This window comes from Dromiciops gliroides, chromosome 2, assembly GCF_019393635.1.
Source record: "Dromiciops gliroides isolate mDroGli1 chromosome 2, mDroGli1.pri, whole genome shotgun sequence".
In the NCBI taxonomy this organism is placed as follows: domain Eukaryota; kingdom Metazoa; phylum Chordata; class Mammalia; order Microbiotheria; family Microbiotheriidae; genus Dromiciops; species Dromiciops gliroides.
The window spans coordinates 656340292-656363390 of NC_057862.1; the positions used below are offsets into that span (position 1 = coordinate 656340292).

At 42.4% G+C, this 23099-nt stretch overlaps 1 protein-coding gene across 6 annotated transcripts in view; it reads left to right on the forward strand.

Moving 5' to 3' along the window:
* The window catches only part of PDPR (pyruvate dehydrogenase phosphatase regulatory subunit), a 41535-nt gene that overhangs the window by 12367 nt on the left and 6069 nt on the right, over positions 1–23099 (forward strand). For 5 of the 6 annotated variants that reach the window (XM_043983211.1, XM_043983209.1, XM_043983210.1 and 2 more), the window contains exons 6-17: positions 520–641; positions 1449–1566; positions 2896–3045; positions 4797–4989; positions 6854–6978; positions 8951–9106; positions 9766–9899; positions 10855–11003; positions 12216–12328; positions 14368–14462; positions 19758–19847; positions 22388–22570. In XM_043983211.1, coding sequence (XP_043839146.1) covers positions 520–641; positions 1449–1566; positions 2896–3045; positions 4797–4989; positions 6854–6978; positions 8951–9106; positions 9766–9899; positions 10855–11003; positions 12216–12328; positions 14368–14462; positions 19758–19847; positions 22388–22570 — 1628 coding nt within the window. The remainder of the gene's footprint in view (positions 1–519; positions 642–1448; positions 1567–2895; positions 3046–4796; positions 4990–6853; positions 6979–8950; positions 9107–9765; positions 9900–10854; positions 11004–12215; positions 12329–14367; positions 14463–19757; positions 19848–22387; positions 22571–23099) is intronic. The other variant, XM_043983212.1, reaches the window with a different exon arrangement.

Genomic DNA, 23099 nt, shown 5'->3' on the forward strand with positions numbered 1-23099 from the left:
CACTTAACACTTACTAGCTGTGTGACCCTGGGCAAGTCACTTAACCCCAATTGCCTTACCCTCCCCCCCAAAAAAAAAAAAGTTGTAGGGAGTGAAGGTGATGGAGGCAAGGGTTGATGGGAAGATAGACTGGGCCTTGAGCCTCCCTGACTGATGCCTGTGGTTCTCATGTCTGTACCCTCTAGAAATGATCGTATTTGGGGATGAGAGTAATTCCCTGAGAGAACTGGGCATTTTCAGAATTAGGAAGGGTCCCTCCACTTATTGTCAGTGAAGCAGGTCTGCCATGTATTAAAACAGGTAGAATGTCACTTTATACTGTTTCTGAAAATTAAAGGCAAAGAGTTAGATTTTCATTCCCAATTTTTGTAGCTCATTGAGTATCTGGCCTACTGTTTTAGAGGTCTCCCTTAAAGAGAGAATGTGATTTGAAATTGGTTGGGACATAAGATGTTTGTATCCTCTCTAGTGCCCAAACTTAGGATGATATTTTAACTTGCTTCCCTTTCTTTGGCACAGGTGTTCAGATCCGTGACAGAACAAGTGTTGTTCATGTGATGGTCAAAAAGGGTCATGTGACAGGAGTAGAAACGGATAGAGGAGACGTTGAATGCCAGTATTTTGTCAACTGTGCCGGTCAGGTTAGAAGCGATGTGTCTCGATTTCGTCTTGTTTAGCCTCTTACATTTGTTGAGTTTGAGTATCCAGGATGCCACATATTTAATCATGTAAAGATGTGGATAATTATGTTATTAAGTAATTGTAAGAAAGCTGAATGATTCTATTTTGGACCAGATAAAAAACCTGGAACTAAAATTAGATATCCATTCCTTGTGTCTGAAAGAGAGTCACCTTTAGACTTGACCTTCTTACACACTTGACTAAGTGAGGTGATCATGATCAGAAACTTAAGTGTATGGCCAGCCACCCCTGTGGGTCTGGTTGTTGCACTGGGTGTCTTTTTTTAGCAGCTTCACAATTAAGTTGCTGACTTATTTCCCTAGTCAGGGGCATGGAGTTCAGTTTGGCTGTTCTAAGGAAAATTGTTTTCCTTTTTCACTGTTCACTGTTTTCACCTGTTTAAGGTGAGCTAGGAAATTCATTTATGGTTTGAAATTCATTTAGCCACTGTCGTTTTGAGGTCTATAGGTGGGACTATGCCTTATTTTGCTATTAAGAACTCGTTTTTGTTCCTAAGAGATTAGGTATCCTCTAAGCATGGAGATGAATCTTTTTCTTGTGTTCCAAAACTGAACTCATCTCTTCAATGTAAACAATACAGTGACATTTCCTATATGGACTAATGCAGGCTGAAACTGGCTTTCCATATCTGACATTGTAGCAAGAGCACAAAAGTCACTTGAAATTAAGGTTTTCAAGAGACTTAACTTGCTCGTTTGTATTTTTTTCTCCCCTTCCCACCCACAAATAAATCTGTCCATTTGTAGTGGGCTTACGAGCTGGGTCTGTCCAACGAAGAGCCGGTTAATATCCCGTTACATGCCTGTGAACACTTCTACCTTCTGACTCGTCCCCTGGAGACCCCACTGCTGAGCACCACACCAAGTGAGGACTTGTACTTTTTAAAACAAATCTTGCTCATTTATACTATTCTTTCTTCTGAAAGGGAAAAGAACTTACCCCAAGGACCTTTTCATTTTCTAGGGAATATTATAGGGAGGTAAACCCAATACCAACTTATTTCTTTAAGGTCGGTATTTATTAAAAACTAGCCAAAACATTATTTCACCAAACCACTGTTCTCTTACAAGTAAATTCTTTTTCCCAACCATCTTCCCATGCTATCTGAGAACCCTGGTAAGGAAAGAACTCTGGTTTTTGCCACAGTGATCTGATCCATAAGAGTAATTCAGACAAAATAACAAGAAAGATGTGTAGTGTAGATTCTCTGTGTGTATGAGCCTTGTGTCAGAGGGAAGATATTGACATCATCTTGGGGCCATCACCCCCAAACAGGTTCCATAGCCCCCTCTTTCGGCCTGAATTTCATTTGATACAATGGCACTAAAGTTCTTGAGCTATAAGCACCCACAGAGACTCTGTAGTCATTGAATTAAGAGTGTAGGGGAGGGGCAGCTAGGTGGCGCAGTGGATAGAGCACCGGCCCTGGAGTCAGGAGCACCTGAGTTCAAATCCAGCCTCAGACACTTAACACTTACTAGCTGTGTGACCCTGGGCAAGTCACTTAACCCCAATTGCCTTAGGGGAGGGGGGGGGAAAGAGTGTAGGGGAGGGAAGAGTGTAGGGGAGGGAAGAGTGTAGGGGAGGGAAGAGTGTAGGGGAGGGAAGAGTGTAGGGGAGGGAAGAGTGTAGGGGAGGGAAGAGTGTAGGGGAGGGAAGAGTGTAGGGGAGGGAAGAGTGTAGGGGAGGTGGGGAAAGTGTAGAGGATTAGGATAACAAGAGAAACATTCTCCACCAGCTTTGGAAATGAAGTTGACTTGGAGGTGGCTGACCAACTTCTACCCCATCACCATCCCCACCCCCCACAGAGAAATCCATCAGAAGTATCTTTTTTTTTTTTTTTTTTTAGTGAGGCAATTGGGGTTAAGTGACTTGCCCAGGGTCACACAGCTAGTAAGTGTTAAGTGTCTGAGGCCGGATTTGAACTCAGGTCCTCCTGACTCCAGGGCCGGTGCTCTATCCACTGCGCCATCTAGCTGCCCCCAGAAGTATCTTAAAGATAGAATGCCTGTGACCCAAATGGATTCTGACCTGGGTGACTTTGGCGAGTTCATCAATAAATAAATCTATTTCGTTGGTTTCCAAGCCCTGCTTTGTTAATTCTTTCTCTTTTTTGTCTAGAAAATTATCTTAACTTAAAAAATATGGAGATTCTCTTCTCCCTATTCCTTTGTTGCCATCTCTTCTCTATAGCTATTGTGGATTCAGATGGAAGGATATACATTCGGAACTGGCAAGGCGGTATCCTATCTGGAGGCTTTGAAAAGAACCCTAAACCCATCTTTACTGAGGGCAAGAACCAGCTAGACATTCAGAATCTACATGAAGACTGGGATCATTTTGGTATGTGAATAGCACTATGATAATATTGTCTCGTATTTGTGCATCACAAACATCCTATTGGATCCTTGTAACTCTAAAAGTAGATTGGGCAGTGATGTTTATCCCCCTTTTACAAATGAACCAAATGAGGCTTAAGGAGGTTATGAGTTATCTAAAGATATAACTGATTAATGACAACTAAACTAGTACTTAGGCTGCTCCATTCTTTTTTTTTTTTTTTTTTTTTGGTGAGGCAATTGGGGTTAAGTGACTTGCCCAAGGTCACACAGCTAGTAAGTGTTAACTGTCTGAGGCTGGCTTTGAACTCAGGTCCTCCTGACTCCAGGGCCAGTGCTCTATCCACTGTGCCACCTAGCTGCCCCTGCCCCATTCTTTTTTAAAAAATAAACATTCTAAAAGAGTATTTTATTTTTGAGCTGCATAAGTAGCCACCCAACAGATCCAGATTTCTTTGTGTATAGACATAATCACAAGGCTCCCAGGCAGGGGTCATGGATCTTTGACTTTGATGGTTGCTGAATCACATGACATGTTCCTGTGACTGCATCTTATTTTTTTTTTTACATTACATTACTTTTTTGTTTTTTGTTTTTGCTGGGCAATTGGGGTTAAGTGACTTGCCCAGGTTCACATAGCTAGTAAGTGTCAAGTGTCTGAGGCTGGATTTGAACTCAGGTCCTCCTGAATCCAGGGCCAGTGCTCTATCCACTGCGCCACCTAGCTGCCCCTACATTACATTACTTAAAGAAGAGAAAAAACCCATCAGCCAGGACTTTCTATAAAATTCAAGAAATCACTGGAAAGCAGTTGGATTGTTTTTCTGTTCATAGACACCTTAGGAATTCATTGCCCCTCATGTGAGAACCTTCTGCAGAATTTTTTTTTTCCCCGGGGCTGTGAGGGTTAAGTGATTTGCCCAGGGGCACACAGCTAGTAAGTGTCAAGTGTCTGAGGCCAAATTTGAACTCAGGTCCTCCTGAATCTAGGGGACCAGTGCTTTATCCACTGTACCACCTAGCTGCCTCTCTCTACAGAATTTTTAAAAACCTTTCTGTGATCCTATCTCTTTCAAATTTTCCATTTAGGTAAATAGAGCAATAGCCTCTTTGCTCTGTAGAATTTTAAAAAGATGCCCTTTCCTCTTTTGCACAGTAATTATATCACTGCAGAAATTTTCAATCATCCTTCTAAGGTGTTTTATTTCAAATAGATTTCACAGCTGATCCTCTCTTTTTTTTAATTGTAAGATTTTCCTTTTAAAGGTTTTTTTTTAAAAAATAGGTTCTATGAAAAAAAAAATAGGTTCTAAGGGGGGCAGCTAGGTGGCACAGTGGATAGAGCATTGGCCCTGGGTTCAGGAGGACCTGAGTTCAAATCCGGCCCCAGACTTGATACTTCATAGCTGTGTGACTCTGGGTAAGTCACTTAATCGTCATTGCCTTGCAAAATACAACAACAAAAAAAAAAGAGTTAAAGGGGCAGTTAGGTGGCGCAGTGGGGCAGTTAGGGGGCACAGTGGATAAAGTACCAGCCCTAGATTCAGGAGAACCTGAGTTCAAATCCAGCCTCACACACTTGATACTTACTAGTTATGTGACCTTGTGCAAGTCACTTAACCCTCATTGCCCTGCCAAAAAAAAAAGGGGGGGTTCTTATGGAAGAAGAGGAGAATGAAAAATGGGGGATTTAAAGTCTTTGCTTTCTCTGCAGTTGAGAATTATAATATTTTTTTGTATTTCTTTTCTGCTTAGAGCCTCTGCTGAGCTCCCTGCTGCGCAGGATGCCAGCCTTGGAAACTCTAGAAATTATGAAGTTGGTGAACTGCCCTGAGACCTTTACACCAGACATGAGGTGCATCATGGGGGAGTCTCCAAATGTGCAGGGTTACTTCGTACTAGCTGGAATGAACTCTGCCGGAACGTCATTTGCTGGAGGAGCAGGGAAGTAAGTAACTCCAGTACAATTGTAGAGTTCACTGTGACTGCTTCTGTTTGCTCTTTGATACACTTCTCAAATCAGTCCCTTGTAATACTAGGAGGTGGCACTGCATGCCACTAAAGGCGTGTGACTATTTTTGGTTTTGTTTTTTAAATAAACATACCAGAACTTTCGGTTAAATGTTGTCCCTTTCAAAGGAGTCACCTTCAGAGGCTAGATACTTATTCTAACAAAACCAAAAGTATTTCAGGAACCCTTCTTTGAGAATTGACTTGCATTAAAGTGCAGTGATTAAGAACCAAGTCTGCTAAGAGAGGAGTGGAGTCAGACTGAGAATTTCACTTAAGGTCAGAAGGAGCTTTGGGCTCAATGAGGTGACGGTGGCAGTTTTCCTTGTGGTTCATAAGTCATCTCTAAAGACATTTCCAAATACACTTTGAATTGGATGCTAATGTAATTTCCAAGGTTGCTCCTTTAAGGGACAGTGCCCATTTTGATATGTAAAGTATGGTGTTTAGAACTTTTTGGTCATACATAGTATAGTGCCTGTCATCAGGCCACTGGGCTGGAAGCAGCAACGTTATACTGAGGCTTCCCAGAGAAGTAAAGTGAATTACCCAAGAGCACACAAAGTCTTTAGCAAAGCCAGAAATGGACCTTGGTATCTTCATTGGCAGTGCAGACCTGTTAGACCCAGGTGGTCCATAATCATCCCATTGAGGCTGGGAAGATGGGGCACATCTCACTCTCCCTGTGGTAGCCAGTTGTAGGGCTTGTCCAACCACACCCACTTCTGTTATTCCCTGTCTCCCTCCCTCTGAGCTTGGGGTCAACTACTCAGACCCTTGCCTGGGTGCCCAAGCAGCTGCTGTGCAGGGGCTGCTGGGACAGGCCCCTCTCTGCCAAGCACTGCTCAGAAGGTTGGCTCTGTGCTGGGCAGGAACAGGTGGGATGGATTTCATTCCCCTTCCCCCTTTAAGGACACTGCTGTCCTTTCAGTCACCCAAGTTTCACTTTCCTATACCTTCTATGTCCAAGCAGCTGCCCAGTCTTGTTTCTCATCTCTGTCCTCTCCCCTGCACAGTCTACTTGGTTCCGAGCCCTTACTACCTCTTGCTTATACTTTTGCAACAGTCTCCTGTTTGGCCTCTCTGTTTCCAGTCTCCCTCCTTTGCAGGCTTCTTCCACGTGGCTGCCAAAATGATTTTCTCACAGTTCAGGCCTGACCAGGTCACTCCTGTGCTCAGTAAACTTCAGGGACTTCTTGTTAACTTGAGGAGCAAATATTTCAACTTTATCTCATCTTTAAATTCTCTTTTTTAATGTTAAGTTTTGTTCTATGGATAAAGACTAGATCAGACAAGTCCTTCATGACTGAACTTCCTGTGCCAGTGCAGGTTGGCATATTCTTTGCTTCTTGTTTTTTTTTTTTTTTAGTGAGGCAGTTAGGGTTAAGTGACTTGCCCAGGGTCACACAGCTAGTAAATGTCAAGTGTCTGAGGCCGAATTTGAACTCAGGCACTCCTGAATCCAGGGCCAGTGCTCTATCCACTGCGCCACCTAGCTGCCCCGGCATATTCTTTGCAACACATAGTTTTAGAGCCCTGAGAGGGCAGTGAGTTTGCTGGTGTCCATCCCTGGTGCCCCTCCTATCATGAGTTGGAGTAGGACTTGGGAGCAGCCACACCAGCAGGCTGTTTCTCTGAATCCTGGAATGTTTATAATTGTTAGTATGATAGTGTAGGTCTGTCACCTATAAGTAACTCTACACTTGTGATGTGTGCGTTCAAGAATGTTGTATTGTGGAAAGAGACCACTGCTTTGGACTGTTGGAAACGAGAGCTTCCTGTGCCTTTGTTTCTCGAAACAGGTACCTTGCTGAATGGATAGTTCATGGTTATCCTTCTGAAAATGTATGGAGTTTGGACTTGAAAAGATTTGGGGCTCTGCAGAGCAGCCGTACCTTCCTCCGCCACCGTGTCATGGAAGTGATGCGTGAGTGAGCCTTTTCCTTCCTCCAGCATCCCTTGCCAGTCCCTTCCCAGTAGACACACAGGCACACACATATATATTTACCAATAGATGTCAAAAGATAGGAACAATTAGTTCTCAAAAGAAAAATTATAAACTATTAACAACCATATGAAGGAATGCTCCAAATTGTTACTAATAAGAAAAATGCAAATCAAAACAACCCTGATCTTTTACCTCAGATTCTACAAATTGACAAAGATTTCAGAAGATAGGAATAGTCAGTGTTTGGGGAAGATAGACCTAGTGGTGCATTGTTGGTGGAGCTTTCGATCAGTATGACAATTTTAGAAAACAATTTAGAATTATGGAAATAAAAAATGACTAAAATTTCCAGATCCTTTAACCCAGAGATTTCCATGTTTAAGCATATACCTTAAGGAGGCTGGATTATCCCAGTTTATCAATCTCTCTCTCTGTAAGGGGCTAAAATTCTAGCTATACTGTCTAAAATATCTAATGAGTGGTCACCAATAAATTATAAGCTTTAACAAGAGTTTTAGACTTTTAGGGGCGGCTAGGTGGCACAGTGGATAAAGCGCTGGTCCTGGATTCAGGAGTACCTGAGTTTCAAATCCGGCCTCAGACACTTGACACTTACTAGCTGTGTGACCCTGGGCAAGTCAATTAACCCCCATTGCCCCCGCAAAAAAAAAAAAAAAAGAATTTAGACTTTTAAGCATTTATTAAGGAGAATAACAATTTGGTGGAGAAAGGCCTAGATTGATCTATCAAAGGGAGAGTGCATTTTTAGCTCCGCTCTCCCCCAGAGTCCTGAGGAAAGAGAGCAGAACGCCAGCCTCACCCCTTCTCCCTCCCACAAGCAAACATCAGAAGAAAAGCTGCATGGCTTGCCCTCAGGCACCTTCTCCTCCTGGTGGACCTTTCCTACAGTAGCTCTCCAGCAGGTGGCGTCATTCCAGTCGTTACAGTAGCCTTTGCTTCGTTCTTCAAAGGAACACTTTTTCTTCACTTAACTAATTGCTCCTCCCGGTACGCTCCTTACATTTGTTTTAGTCCTTTACCCTAGGCCGCGTGGGCCGCTGTGTCAGTGTGAGTTGTTTATGTACTGGATATTACTTGGAGCATTGCAAGTTTGGCCCTTCCTCCTGGGGAAGTGGGGAGGGGGTTCCCTGTGGAAGCAGGAAGGCCTTCCTCTGTTTTCCAGTGATCCCTTTCTTTTGTGATGTTCACCGACAGTGCTGACTGCCTTGGCGATCCTCAGCACGCCCGTGTTGCTGCCATCTTACAATCTGAAAGAGGCTACGTATTGCTTAGTGGGCGTTTTCCTACTTTCTAGCTTGTTTCCTTGTTATTTTGGACTTGTAAACTTTCCTAGGTAGTAGATTCACAAAATTATTCTCAGAAGCCTAATCCTCATTAATGAGGTTCCTGATTATTCATTACTCATTACTAACACAGGAGACAGCTTCTAACACATTCCTAACTTCTTATCACCATCAATTTCTCCATTTTCTCCCTTTCAGTTAAAAAAATTTGTCTTGAATCTCTTTAGATTATTGCTCACTCTGATGGAATCCATGCCCAGATTTTGCTCAACTGTTTCTAAATAGTCTATGAGTATTTATGTTCAGAAGTGTGACTGAAGCTCTTAATTTAATTTACTGTTGGTTTCAATGCCCAGGACACATGTACAATAAGGCCTTTGAGTGCCATTCCGTGTGAGAGTGCTGATGTCACATCATCTCACCCAATCCATACTGACAAGATTCCCCACTGCTGTCATTTGCAAGAATGTCCTCTTCTGTCCCAAGCACTGGGAAAGATTGAGGATTCTGAGCTAGTCAAGCAGTCCCTGTCTTCCATGTGCTTTTGAGGGGGTTGAAAGAACCAACCCCCTTGCCTCTTGTTTCTCACTGAATAAAGCCCTTCTTGCTTTAGTGAGTGTTTTCACCTGCTTTTCTGTTCATTTCAGCCCTGTTATGTGATCTTAAGGTACCGAGATGGGATTTCCAGACTGGTCGGCAGCTGCGCACATCTCCCCTTTACGACCGTTTGGATGCACAGGGAGCCAGATGGATGGAGAAACATGGCTTCGAGAGGCCCAAGTACTTTATCCCACATGGCAAAGGTGACACCTCATTGTAGTTTATGTCCTGAAAAATGGAGAAAAAACCAAATACATTGTGGCATATGAAAGGCATATTTTTTTAGAGAAGAAAAACTGCTGGATTTTAGAGAAGAGAGGCCTTGGTTCCAGTTCCCGATCCACTTTGGGCAAATCATCTGACCTCTGTATACCTGTTTCCTCATTTGTGAAATGGGAAAATAGCTTTCATTCCTTCACAGTGTAATCGTGAAGCTCCAATACGATAATTCAGCAAATGATTAAAAGGACACAAAAGTACTTTGTAACCATAAAGTGCTATATACACGCTGTTTGTGTTATTTGGGTTCAGATCTGTGATTTCAGAGGCTTAAAACAACCCCTGGACTACTAGAGCAGCAAAGGATTTGTCACTTAATCTTAGTAAATTGCCTGGGGTGTAGTAGAAAGGATAAGTGACTTGACTTGCCCAGGGACACTTAGTCTCTGTCAGAGGAAAAGACTACATCTTTCTGACCTCAAGGCCTATTTTCTCTCGTGTATCATGCTGCCTTTCATATATTTAACAAGCAAGGTAAACAATCATCTGTTCTTGACTTACTCACTGGAATATATAACAAGCCCCTCATAGGAATCCTCTTTCCTTTCCTTTTTAAACTTGATCGATCATTTCTTTCCTTTAGATCTATTGGCATTGGAACAGAGCAAGACGTTCTACAAGCCAGATTGGTTTGACATCGTGGAGTCTGAAGTCAAGTGCTGTAAAGAGGCTGTGTGTGTCATCGACATGTCCTCTTTTACTAAATTTGAAATAATGGTAAGTGTTTGGGAGCCCCAATGGCAGGTCACAAACCTTCCCTGGATCTGACACCAGCACCGGGGTTTTTAGTCTTTGTTTTTTTAGGGGTTTCTCAAATTCCTTTCACAGGTTTTGGTCTTATTTAATTTTCTCAGTTCCAAATTAACTGCTACATTTTCTTTGTCATACTTAAAAGAGATACAATCAAAATTTCTGTTTTCTCCTGTCTTCCTGATGTCAATTCACCAGGCATTAATTAAGCCCTAATTTTGTACCAAGCTTTGGGCTAAGAAAGACAGCTCCGGCAGCTCACAGTCTAATGAGGGAACAACGAGCCCATAGCTATGTACATACATGGGGTGGGGGGTAAGCTAAATGGAAGGCAATTTCAGAGGAAGGGGGGGGGGGACCCAGGAAAGCCCTGGGGGGTGGGGTTTGAGCTGAGACTTGAATATAGCACAGAAGCCAGGAGGTCCAGTGACCCAGGCTTGGAGGGCAGAGTGTCATGGGTCTGGGAGGATCAATTGTCCTGAGGAGCTGGATCACTGAGCATGTGGGGCCAGTAAAGTATTACACGCCTGCACAGGTGGGAGGAGGTTATGTGGTTGTGGGCTCTGAATGCCAGGCAGGATTTTGGAGTTGAACCTGGAGGGAGTGGGGAGCCCCAGAGGTGATGGGGAGGTGGGCTGACAAGGTTAGACCTGCCTGGGGAGTGGAGAAGGGGCTGGAAAGGGGAGAGACATGAGGCGGAGGAAGGAGGAAGGAGGAGACTTGTGGGAGTGCAGACCAGAGAGGTCCCACGGGCCCAGTGCGGTGGGAGCTGTGAGTGGAGAAGAGGGTCGGGGTCAGCGCTGCCAAACTGTCATTTTGGGTAGTGGTGCTCTTGAATTTTCTCTGCATATCTGCTTCCTCTTCAGAACTCATTGGCCTGAAGCTGTTGTGCTAACTCCTTTTCCCTCCTCAAACCCCACAGTCCCCTGGGGCACAAGACTTTGAGCTTCTGCAATACCTCTTCTCCAATGACCTGGATGTGCCTGTGGGCCACATTGTGCATACGGGCATGCTCAACGAGGGTGGCGGCTATGAAAATGACTGCAGCATAGCTCGGCTTAGCAAGAGCAGGTGAGCAGAGTCGGGGTTCCCCTGCCTCCCATGTACCCCCCCCCCCATGGTGGTACAGGGCATGGCTAGGAATGTGCTCTTTATCAGTTTGTGAACAGTTTGCTCTTTGGACACTGAGACTAAGAAGAAATCACAGAAATAGATCATTGGGTGCTCTTAATTTGGGAAGTCTCCCTATTCTGTGGAGATTCCCGCAGTCTGTCAGCCAGACCCCATGCACTTTGTGCCAGCCTTTTCTGTGGTTCTCCTCAGGTGGCATTCAGCTTGTTTGGGACAAACTGCCTCAGTTTACCCAAATAACTCGAGGAGACCACCAAGTCAAGCAGAGACAGATTTATTACATCCTCATGAAGATGGGCAAAACCCAATTACACATTGAAGTCTTGCAAAGATAGGCCCAATCCTCTAGGTTTTTATAGTAATCTTGAAAAGGACTGTCCCCATGTACACCTAGGGTGGATGAGATCACAATCTAACATCCAATCCTGTCCCACCCAAGGTGCATACCCAGCTCGTGATCCATGTATGGAGACATGTCCAAGAACAAAGGGGAGAAGGGGAAGGGGTACAAGTCTGAGGAATGTCAAAGAAAGAGGGAGGCAGAAATCACTCCCTTATCTGACTGCAGTTAATCCATGACAGGGACTGGGGTTTTGACATGTGAGAGAGGAGTAAGCTGACTGGTTTATTACAAGCCATAAACTAAGGTGTAGCTGGCATGTGGGAACTAAGCAGAAGTAAAGTAAATAGTGCTAATTGTTAGAACTGTGACAAGTGATAAAAACTTACTGGGGGACTGGATATCTCCCAGACCCCATCCCCAAAGTTTACAGAACTGTTCCAAGTCCATTATCTCAACAATAAAACTTAAAGAAGACAGTGAGAATTTGACAAGTAATTAGCTTTTAGGCAAAGTGAGAAGCTAGCTATTGGGGGGGGGTGGCTAGGTATCTTTCATTCTCCATCCTCAGAGTTTAATCTGACTCAAATCCATAATTGTCCCACACAAGCCCCAGCTACTTCTGGCTCTTGCTACACTCTGGATGCTTGGAGAAGACTTTTGTACATGGACCACCAACATTTTCTCCACTGGCCTGGAGAATAGAGAGGGAGCAGAATTCCCTGATAACTTCATTGAACATTCTTTGCCACCTGTTTTGTTTTGGTTTTTTGCCACTTGGTTTTAATTTTTTTTTGTATTTTGCTTTCCAGTTTCTTTATGATTTCTCCCACTGACCAGCAGGTCCACTGTTGGGCCTGGCTCAAGAAACATATGCCTGAGAATAGCAGCCTGTTTTTAGAGGATGTGACCTGGAAGTACACTGGTAAGGTGGGCTGGGGGCAGAGGGGAGTGGTGTCAATGTCAGAAGGTCCAGGTTTAAATTTAGGCAAGATAAACTGAGGTCAGTTTGGCTTAGGCACTTGCTTTTTTTTTTTTTTCCCCAATTAATTAATTTTTTTTTTAGTGAGGCAATTGGGGTTAAGTGAGTTGCCCAGGGTCACACAGCTAGCGAGTGTTAAGTGTCTGAGGCTGGATTTGAACTCAGGTATTCCTGACTCCAGGGCCGGTGCTGTATCCACTGCACCACCTAGCTGCCCCCTTAGGCACTTGCTAATTCAGCAGGACTGTTGTATTCACTATCTTGAGCTTCCATTTAAGATAGGTTCTGGCTTTAACAACCTAATAACAACTAGCATTTATATAGCCTGTTAGGATTTGCAAAGCACTTTATAGATATTATCTTAGTTGATCCTTCAACAGCCCTGGGGGGCTATGAATATCCCCATTTTACAGATGAGGAAACTGGGGCAGGCAAGTCAAGGGACTTGCCCAGGTCACACAGTTGTAAGTGGCTGAGGCTGGATTGGAACTCAGGCCTTCCTGACTCCGAGTCTAGTGTTCTGGCCCACCAGTTGCCTCTAAGTCACTGCAGAAGATTGAAATCAGCCTAATGGATTTTTTGGCCATAGGGAACTAGCCCTTCATGCTCTTTTGTTGTGGTCTATAAACGAAAGCTTGAGGTGATTCTGAACTTCTGAACTTCTGAAAAGAGTATGCCTAGATATTTTTAGGTTCAGTTTCCACCCTGCCCACCTGTCTGGTACCCACCAGACACATTCAGCTATTCATTTATGAATATTAATTGAAGGGTTGTTTGGAAGCTTATGAAAGGGTTTGGGGGGGGTGTTCTCTTACAAGAAGACTGGCTAAGAAAAGGGGATGCTCACACACAGTAGGCCTAAAGAAGCATAATCATCTCAGACTGGACACCTTTAACTTTTTCTTTCTTGTGTATATTTCCATTACTGAAGTTCTCAGGATAATTATTCTGTTATAAGGAAGGTGCTTCCGGGGCAGCTGGGTGGTGCAGTGGATAGAGCACTGGCCCTGGAGTCAGGAGGACCTGAGTTCAAATCCGGCTTCAGACACTTACCACTTGCTAGCTGTGTGACCCTGGGCAAGTCACTTAACCCCCATTGCCTCACCAAAACCAAAAAACAAAAAAAGGAAGGTGCTTCCTCTTCCATGTGATAGCAACACTGTTCAAGGGAGCTTGGGGCGGTTCCTGCATTGATCACAACAATGTCAGTCTGGGCACAGTATCAAGGACCCTGAGAAATGCAAGTGAAAGGGTTTTGTTTCTGCATAGTAGTCAGAAGTAGAAACAGATTTTTTTTATCTCAATATTTATGTTTCTAAATTTTATAACAAGAATAGTCCAACATGATGCCCAGTTAACTGTGTGCACCTGGAGCAAAATGGTTGTTCTGGGAAGTACTAATATTACCAGGTACCCACATGACATCATATAGAATGTGAGCCTCTTAAGCATAGAGGTTGTTCTTTTCTTTGTATTTCATATGCCCTGTGCCTGGCACACAGTAGGCACTTACTACATGCTTATTATTAAGTGTTGGATGCCTGTGTTTCTTGGTTCCCTTCCATGCCATCAGATAAGTGAACAGTCTCTCATTCTAGCAGCATTTACCACCATGCTATCTCACCTACATTAGCTCTGGTAAACTTCTTATTAACAATATTGACAAAACTCCATTGGTAATTGCTATTGTAGAAGGCTTGGTCATACTTTTCTATTTCTGTAGGGAAAGTTTGACCAAGGCATGGCAATAAATATCTCTCTATAACTCTTTAATCCTAATTAAGATTTACATAATAGTTATAAAATGTGAGTAAACCAGTCTCACTACTACGTGTGTTCCAACTAAAACGTCTCGATTCAGACTATGGAATACCTAGGCATCTTGGACTTCCTTGGGCCTTCCTGTGCAAGTGTAAAATGAATATAGAGTAAACCTTTGTCATTCACTCAGAGAGGCCAAATATTTCTTCTTTTCTCTTTAGCTCTCAATCTGATTGGCCCCCGTGCTATGGATGTTCTCTCTGAGTTATCTTATGCCCCTATGACTCCAGACCATTTTCCATCCCTCTTTTGCAAGGTGGGTAACTGTGGACTTTTGTTTCTAGATTTATGTTTGGAATTGTTTTGAGCTTTGGGTACATATTTCTCATTCAAGGTTATAGACACAGAGATGTTTTTGACTTTGAACAAACAAGGAATATAATGAGTAACTTTTTCTCCCTCTCACTATCGTATTATCTTTGTTCGTTCATCATTGGAATTCATTTAAAAAATGGACTTAAATCTTTGAATGTCACTATCGTATTAACTAATTTTCACAGCAGTGGATTTAATTTATTTTCAAACTCCAAGATTATAGGCCTTAGAAAATGATATTTTCTAATATATATTTTTCCTTGCAATGCTTCCTTTTTTTCACAGCCAGTATAAATGTGATAGTAGAGAGTATCTTCTTGAGTTAGAAGTTATTTTTTAAAAGTTCATGTATTTTGGGTGTCTCTTAGAAATACCATCGATGTTTTTAGTTTTTCATTTCCATCTTTCTCAGCTTAAACTAATTGAAACTATTTTGTAGATTAAAAAAAAGCTTGCTGCAGTGTTTCTAGAATTAAGTACACATTTAAAAAAAAAATAAAGTATTTTATTTTTTCCTGTTACATGTAAAGATAGTTCTCAACTTTTGTTTATACAAGCTTTCCAATTTCTTACGTACATATTTTTAATGCAAATATAATGCTTCTTCCTTTTGTGGGGTCTTTCCCCTCAAAAGGCCATGGGTGAGAGCTTAGAAGAGCCCTCTATCCGTTATCCAGTGACTTCTGCAGAGTGGATCTTTGCTAATGCCTACCCATTTAAGGAACAGCAAGACTTAGAGAGCATTGGGTGGACTCTGGCCCTGTACGCTTGGATATTCAGTGATCACAGAGGTGGTGTGAGCTGGGGCTTGAGGCAAAGTTCCAATCCAACTGGGCATCTTAATAGTAATGGAGGACTGAACTCTGTGGTCAGAAAAGAAACTGGTTCCATTGGGTAAATAGATTTTGACCTACTCATTTGTTTTCCTGTTGCTTCAAGGAGATTGGCCCCTTGACAGAGACCATAGGAGTTTACTGATATTTGAATGTGCTTCTGATCGTTCTCTGAATGTTTAGGGTTAGACCTCAGGTACATAGACGGGCAGCCAGATGCCACAGTGGATAGAGTACCAGGTCTGGAGTCAGGAAGACCTGAGTTCAGATTGGGTCTCGGACACTTAGTAGCCATGTGACCCTGGGCAAGTCACTTAACCCTGTTTGCCTCAGTTTCCTCATCTCTAAAATGATCTGGAGAAGGAAATGGCAAACACTCTAGCATCACTGTCAAGAAAATCCCAAATGGAGTCATGAAGAGTCGGATACGACTGAAAAATGACTAAACAACAACAAAAATGCCACTGCTTTAAAAAAAGTTTCTTAATGTTTTGTTTTTTTTTCAAAACCTGGTGGGTTTGGCTTTTTTTTCCCTGTCTTCCCCACCCCTCTTAACCATTCTGAATTTTAGTCAAAATTTCCTTAGTGGTAGCCTCTTAACAGTCTTTTCAAGTTAAACCACTGCAGCTTTGTCTATTTGCAGATGATTCATAACACAATTGTTGTGCTGTTGGTTCATTACCAGGTCACTTCTTCAAAAACTTGCCCTTCTCTTCAGAGGGTCACTTTGATTTTTATCTTTGTCGTGGAGCTCGGTTAAATTCAGTTAGCGAAGTCTCTACTGCGTGCTCTGCCTTGGTCTGACGCTTGAGTGCTTCATCAAGCCTCTTCTGTCTCAGTTATGTGGGGCTGTGATCGTGGTCATGGTTTCCCAAGTCACCTGTCAAAGTGTTGATTGACAGATGAACCCTCCCGTTCTTCTGTGAAGACTCAGCAAATAGCTGTAGCGCTCTTCCCTTTGCAGCCAGAATGAGTGGGTGAGTCTGAGCTGATGTTTCATCCCTGCCTGAGGTAGTGGCACCTTTTGATCAGTCACTTTGTGTCCTTTGAGTAAGTGTATATTCTGCTTTCAATATGTAGTAGACATACTGAAAGTACACTAAGAAGCTACTGAATTGATAGAACTGTGAAACAAGTAGTTGTGGAATTATTTGAAAGTCTGTTTTTGACAGGGATTATATGACCTTCAAATCAGAGTTGAAAGCCGTTGGCTCAACTTTCAGGCAAATGCATTTGAAAATGGTTTACTATTAGTAGTAAATAGACTCCTTCATAACTGCTTTATTAGAGGAAGGTCAGCTAGGTTTCCTATAGAGAGAGAAAATGTTTGTGTTCCTTTTCTTAAGGAAGCTGTTTGCTTTCAGGCTTCTGGGCTTTTCCACGTTCTGAATAGGAGCAGTAACTTCACTGCCATCTCATGAAATAGTTGGCAGGCAGAGTTCTGGGAACCAGTTAGGGTTCCTTAGCTTCTGTAAACACCATTAAAAAGCTAGAAGCCAGGTCACTCCTGCTATGGGAGAGAGCTAATCTGGGAGGTACAAAGTACTTCCTTTGTGCAGCGGAGACATAGGATCTATTGGCAAAGCCATCCTGTCTCTGAAAGAACTTGGACTAGAGAGGAGTCATCTTTGGCTTCTGTAGTTTTTATGAAGTGAAGTGAGTCTAGTTTTTGTTTACTGCTTGCCCTCTCTAACTCAAGAAAGAGGTAGCGCTTGGTAGGATTCTCTCCCAGTGACTACTGCTCTCCCAGAAAGGCAACAAGTTATAAACAAGATGGTGCTATTAGGAATGCATCAAGGCAGCCAGAAATGCAAATGATGTTGTTGCCTCCCTTGAGAAGCAGAGCATTCAGAGTGAGGGAAAGGCTAGTCCCACCACACTCTCTCCTGCTCAGAACACACCTGTATGCTGTTATTGGTGCCACTGTTCAGAAAGGACACTGACAAACGAACGTACCCTTCAGAGGAAGACAGAGACTGTACCATTGGAGGATTCATTGAAGGAGCTACCAAGCGTATCGAGCATGGAAGGGATTCCATCAGACTTTTCTTCTTTGGTCCTAGAGGGCAGCATGAGGAGCATTGGGTAGAAGTTACTAGGTACATTTTATATCAGTTCAAGGGAAGACTTGCTAACAATTAGAGCAGTCCACAAAGGGGACAGTGTTTTGGGAAGAAGTGGATTCGCCTTCCCTGGAGATCTTGAACCAGACACTAGATGATGGATTGATGGTATTAAAAAGGTATAGAAGAGGGGCGGCTAGGTGGTGCAGTGGATAAGCACCGGCCCTGGATTCAGGAGTACCTGAGTTCAAATCTGGCCTCAGACACTTGACACTTACTAGCTGTGTGACCCTGGGCAGGTCACTTAACCCCCATTGCCCTGCAAAAAAAAAAATAAGGTATAGAAGAAAAAGTACACATCAGAGGTCATTTCTGCTTGGAAAAAGGTCAAAACTGGCAGAGTTCATTAGAATTTTCTCTAGCCCCCATGGTATCCACTTGCATTTTACAGTTATTCTGTAACAAAAGACAAATTTCCAAAGCAGGGTAAAAGAAATGCACATAGTTTAGTTTGGGGCTTTTGATTTCCTTAAATAGAAAAAGAGTAATGTTATTGATGAAATATGTGCCCAAAGCTAGTAACTCCCTTCTTAACTCTTCCTTTTAATTTGGTCAAGAATGAACAGAGCTAATCTTAGTTTCAATGGATCACCATCCCTGTTTGAACTCAGTTGAGTCTTCTATTCAAGGATGACTAATAAGGTTTTCCATTTGGGTGAGAGTAAGGCCTGCACACTGCAGTACTGTCAAAGCATGACTACTTCTTCTTTTTTTTTTTTTTGTAAGCAATGATTTCCCCAAAGCAGCATTTATTTTATCCACTGAATTCCAAACAAAGCGTTACTTCTTAATCTTTAATGGTTCACCTGAGTCCTTAGTGCTAAATGCTTGCCAGCCTTTTAGAAACTGATTTGCTAGTAGAGTACATGAGCCACTCTCCCAAGTCCTGTATAGCTAGGCCTAATCTTTCTCTACATTACTTTGATGGACATCTCTCCCTGAAAGGGCCCCAAAGCCACCTCAGGTCTAACATATCCAAAATAATTCACCATTTCCCTGAAAAACTATCCTTTCCCTAACAACTAATAACTTCCTTTGTTTTTTTTCTTGTTTCATCCTTTTATTTATTTTTTTAAAAAGAAAAATGGAAAATTTTTATTACAAAAAACTGAAAAAGGTTTGAAATGAACAAAATATAGTCACAATTAGAAAGAAAACAATTAACTGAGAAAAAATAACAGCCTTCTTTCTTTTGAGGGCAACACCATTCTTCCAGTCACCTGGGTTTATGACCTAAATGTCACCTTTGACTCTTTCCTTCCATCACTGGCAGTATCCAGTTTGTTGCCAAGTCTTATCAGTCCTCTGTCTATAACGTCTGTCAAATCTGTCCTTTTTTCTGCACTCACAGGGCTTCTGCCTTAGTTCAAGCCTCATCCCCTTTCACTTGGTCTAATACAATAGCCTTATAGGACTCCTTTCTTTCAGTTTCTCTTCTCTCTAATCCACATTCAGCAGAGCTACCAAAGTCATCTTCCTCAGGCACATCTAACTCCATCACTCCCCAGCTTAGAAATCTTCAGTGGCTCTATGTGGCTTTGAGAATAAAATACAAACTCTTCAGCTGATCCTAATCTAGGCCCCACCTAACTCAGCAGACTTACTTTATAAATACCCCCTTTCAAGTACTCTCTTCTAGCCAAACTGGTCTGCTGGTTATTTCCTATACTCAATATGCCCTCTCCCTTCCTCATGTCTGCAATACATCTCTCTTCACAAGGTTTAGCTCAGCTTCTGTCTGTACTTGAAACCTTCCCTCATCTTCCCAGTTTTTATACATGCACACACATACATACACTCCCCATACCCATATATGTATATATATACATGTATGTGTATGTGTGTATATATGTATATAATGTATTTATTTATATGTGTGTATGTATCCCCACCCCTACCCCCACCAAATAGAATCTAAGAGTCCTGAGGGCAAGGACTGTCATTTGTCTTTAAACCAAAGACAGTACCTAGCAGAAAGAGGATTCATTCAGTGCATGATTCAGCATTTTCAGGATAGTGTAACAGTGTAGGCATTTGACAAATATTTATTAAATTAGGTTGATCTGGTGATGTTCTTGATGTGAGAAAAAATTTTAAGAAACTTGTTCTTTTTTGGTTCCAGTAGACTAAAGGGGGAACACCAGAATGGTCTAGTGTCCTTTTCATTGCAGTCTATATTTCTTAGGGTTGGAGTTAGTGAATGCCCTTTGCCTGGTAGGGGGCCTAATGGTTACCATATTACTCTGTTCCTAACTTCTTCCTCTGCCTTGGTTCCTATAGGAGATGAGTGTGGGTTATGCAAACGGAATCAGAGTGATGAGCATGACTCACACAGGAGAGCCTGGGTTTATGCTATATATTCCTATAGAGGTAAGAGAGTTACATGAGTTTTCTAGTATTAACAAAATACGGTTATTGATATTGATGCAGATCATTCCAACAGGCCGCCCAGATGGTTGGTGACTTTTAATTACTCTAGGCAAAATTTAAGACAAAGTTTAAAAAAAATGAAATTAGCTACTTGTATTCTTGTTTTTTGTACTTGATATGAGTTCATTGTGTGCCAGCAGCCTAAACAAGGTGTGAGAAATCATTATCTTGGGGGGGGGGGGCAGTGCTCTTCCGTTCTTTCTTTCTTTTTTGTTTTTGTTTTGTGGGGCAGTGAGGGTTAAGTGACTTACCCAGGGTCACACAGCTAGTAAGTGTCAAGTGTCTGAGGTGGGCTTTGAACTCAGGTCCTCCTGAGTCCAGGGCCGGTGCTCTATCCACTGTGCCACCTAGCTGCCACCTCTTCCCTTCTTTCTTTCCCTACTGCAAGGTCCAGTTCTTCTTGAAAGTAGGATTACATTGAATCTATCCTGGTCAGGCCCAACCCAAGCTTACAAGGAATCTGGGATGGAGAAATCCATTATGTCTTGCTAAAGAGACAGATCTTTTTGTCTAGATAGGAAGGCCTCTGCTCCAGTGAGGGGCTGTTCGACCTGTTAGCCCAAGCCTGAGGGTGGCCTGGTATAGCCCTTCATTTTAATATAGCTCGCCTCCAAATTAAGTTGACCAGTCAGAGGTGATAGGCATCCCTCAGGAACACTTTCTCTTTGAAAGGCATATAAGCTGTGATCCCAGTGCCATTAGGGGTCTTTGGTCTGAGAGAGACAACCATTGACGATCCTTTTATTAATAAACTGTAGGCCCGGTTAATAAAATGATTAAATTACCCAGAAACTGTGTCTCATATTTTTAATGGTAACAAAGATTAGGGTAAGTGATGCTACCTCTGTGTTCAACTTCTCCTGCATATGAGACTGTGTAGCCTCCTGTGGAGTCATATTAATTTTCTTAGATGACATCTAGTCTCCTAAATTTGCTTGTAGTTCAGAAACACCTATGTATATTTAAATTAGCTGCCGAGTAAGATTTCCTGAAACCAATTTTTTTTGTTTTTTGGTTTTTTTGCGGGGCAGTGAAGGTTAAGTGACTTGCCCAGGGTCACACAGCTAATAAGTGTCAAGTGTCTGAGGCTGGATTTGAACTCAGGTCCTCCTGAATCCAGGGCCGGTGCTTTATCCACTGCACCACCTAGCTGCCCCCTGAAGCCAATTTTTTAATGAATGAATGCATGAAAAAAAACCCACAAAACATTTATTAAGCATTTACTCTATACCAGAACTATTGAGCTAGGGATACAAATACAAAAGACACAAACAATCCCTGCTCTTAAGGAACTAAATTGTAATGTCTGGGATAACAGCCAGAGGGGCTTGGGAGGACTTGGTCTGGATAGTTACTGGAATGGTGAGTGGAGTCTCTTGGGAGTGGAGGGATACTTCTCATCCAGAAACCAAGGCATTTGATCTTGCTTCCTGAATTGAGGAAAGGGAGTGATGAAAAGGGTGCCTGCTAGGGGCAAAGAGGGGGAGGAAGAGGTCTGAAAAGAAGGTTTGAATGGAGCACGCCGAGGGTAGGGACCAGGACAGTGGGGCCCCAGGGCGAAGCCAAGAATAATTTAAATGCCTCACCTATTAAAACAAAAACTTCTTTGTTCACTGAGAGGATCTTTTTAAATTTGGGGATGGAGAAATCAGAGATTGGCTTCTTAGTTTTTCTTTTGATTACTCTATGCTCCCAGAGTTCATCTTTGTTGGTGTCTACTCAAGATTAGAAGCTGTTACACAGACCTAGAGTTATCCAGAACATTGCACAATACTCATTTTATCAAAAGAAGCAAAATGTGTGTGTGTGTGTGTGTGTGTGTGTGTGTGTGTGTGAGATGAAGACTATCTTAGTGACTTGAGAAATGGTGAGAGTTATAGTAAACCAGAATAGGATGAAAGTTGTGGAGTGGACCCTTTTGTAAGTAATAGCAATACAAATTCCACCTTTAAGCTATAAGTATATTTGTTTAACAAGTGTTTATTAAAGACCTTTGCAAAACACTCTTTGGTATTTTGGGGGGGTTAAAAGAAGTAAAAAATCTTGTCCTATCCTTCAAGGATCTCATTGTCTAGTTCAGGAGAATAGTATCCTAGTGTCTTGGTTTTCTGTTAGAGATACACTGTGTGTTGTATAAAGCTTTTTTAATGGTTCCAAATGCAAATCATAAACTTCTATTTGTGTCCTTCCAGCATGTCAGATGATGGAATAACGGGACATTTTTTTAATTGTCATTTGAGGGAGTTGGGAGCCTATTAACAGGATAGGGTATCCTGCTAAATTCATGTTTTTAAGAAAGGGAATAATCAGTGCCACCTGGTTTGGACTTTACCTATTGGTTTGGCATGGAAGGAATCTTGGGGACTATCAGCTATGCATTTGAGCCAGAAGGAGGCTTTGCAAGTCCTTTAGCCTGGTCTCATTTACCCATCAGTATTAATTCCCTAAAATGCAGCAGTAAATTCCATTTCTCCTTATAGTACGCCCTGCACGTGTACAACGAGCTGATGAGTGTTGGGCAAAAATACGGAATCCGAAATGCTGGCTATTACGCTCTTCGAAGTCTTCGCATTGAGAAATTTTTTGCCTTTTGGGGTCAGGACTTAAACCCATTCACAACACCCTTGGAGTGTGGACGAGAATTTCGAGTGAAATTGGATAAGGTATGTGGGTGGTGATGCTGAGCAGATTCCAAAGGAGGGCGATCGTAGAGGATCACGCTCAGAAATGACCGATTTGTAGTGATGGGTAGATCATTAGGGATAGGGTGTCCTTGGCCTGAAATATTTTATCCACAGGGTACAAAACTGTTATTTGAAAATACGGTGTCTAGAAAATCCTTGTTCTTAATGCCCTAGTTATGAGACCTCTCAGATTGACTGCTTTTCTGAATGCAGGGATGAGTGTGGCATCTGCATTGTCATTCATTCCACACTTAGCTGCCTCTTGTCCCAGCAGATGTGTTAAGATCTAGTTTGTTGTTTTTAATTAATGCTAGTTTGTCTTATGCCTGAAGTCTTACTTAAATATTTTAAGAAGTATTTTATCTCTGCTGTTAAAGAGGTACCCTTTGGGATACCCTTAACACTGAATGTGGCTCACCTAAAGTGTTGTGCTTTATCTCTATTGTAAGAATAAAGGTTAGAGGGTGACACTGTAATACATTGAGATCAAGGACTCTTCCCTTAGTGT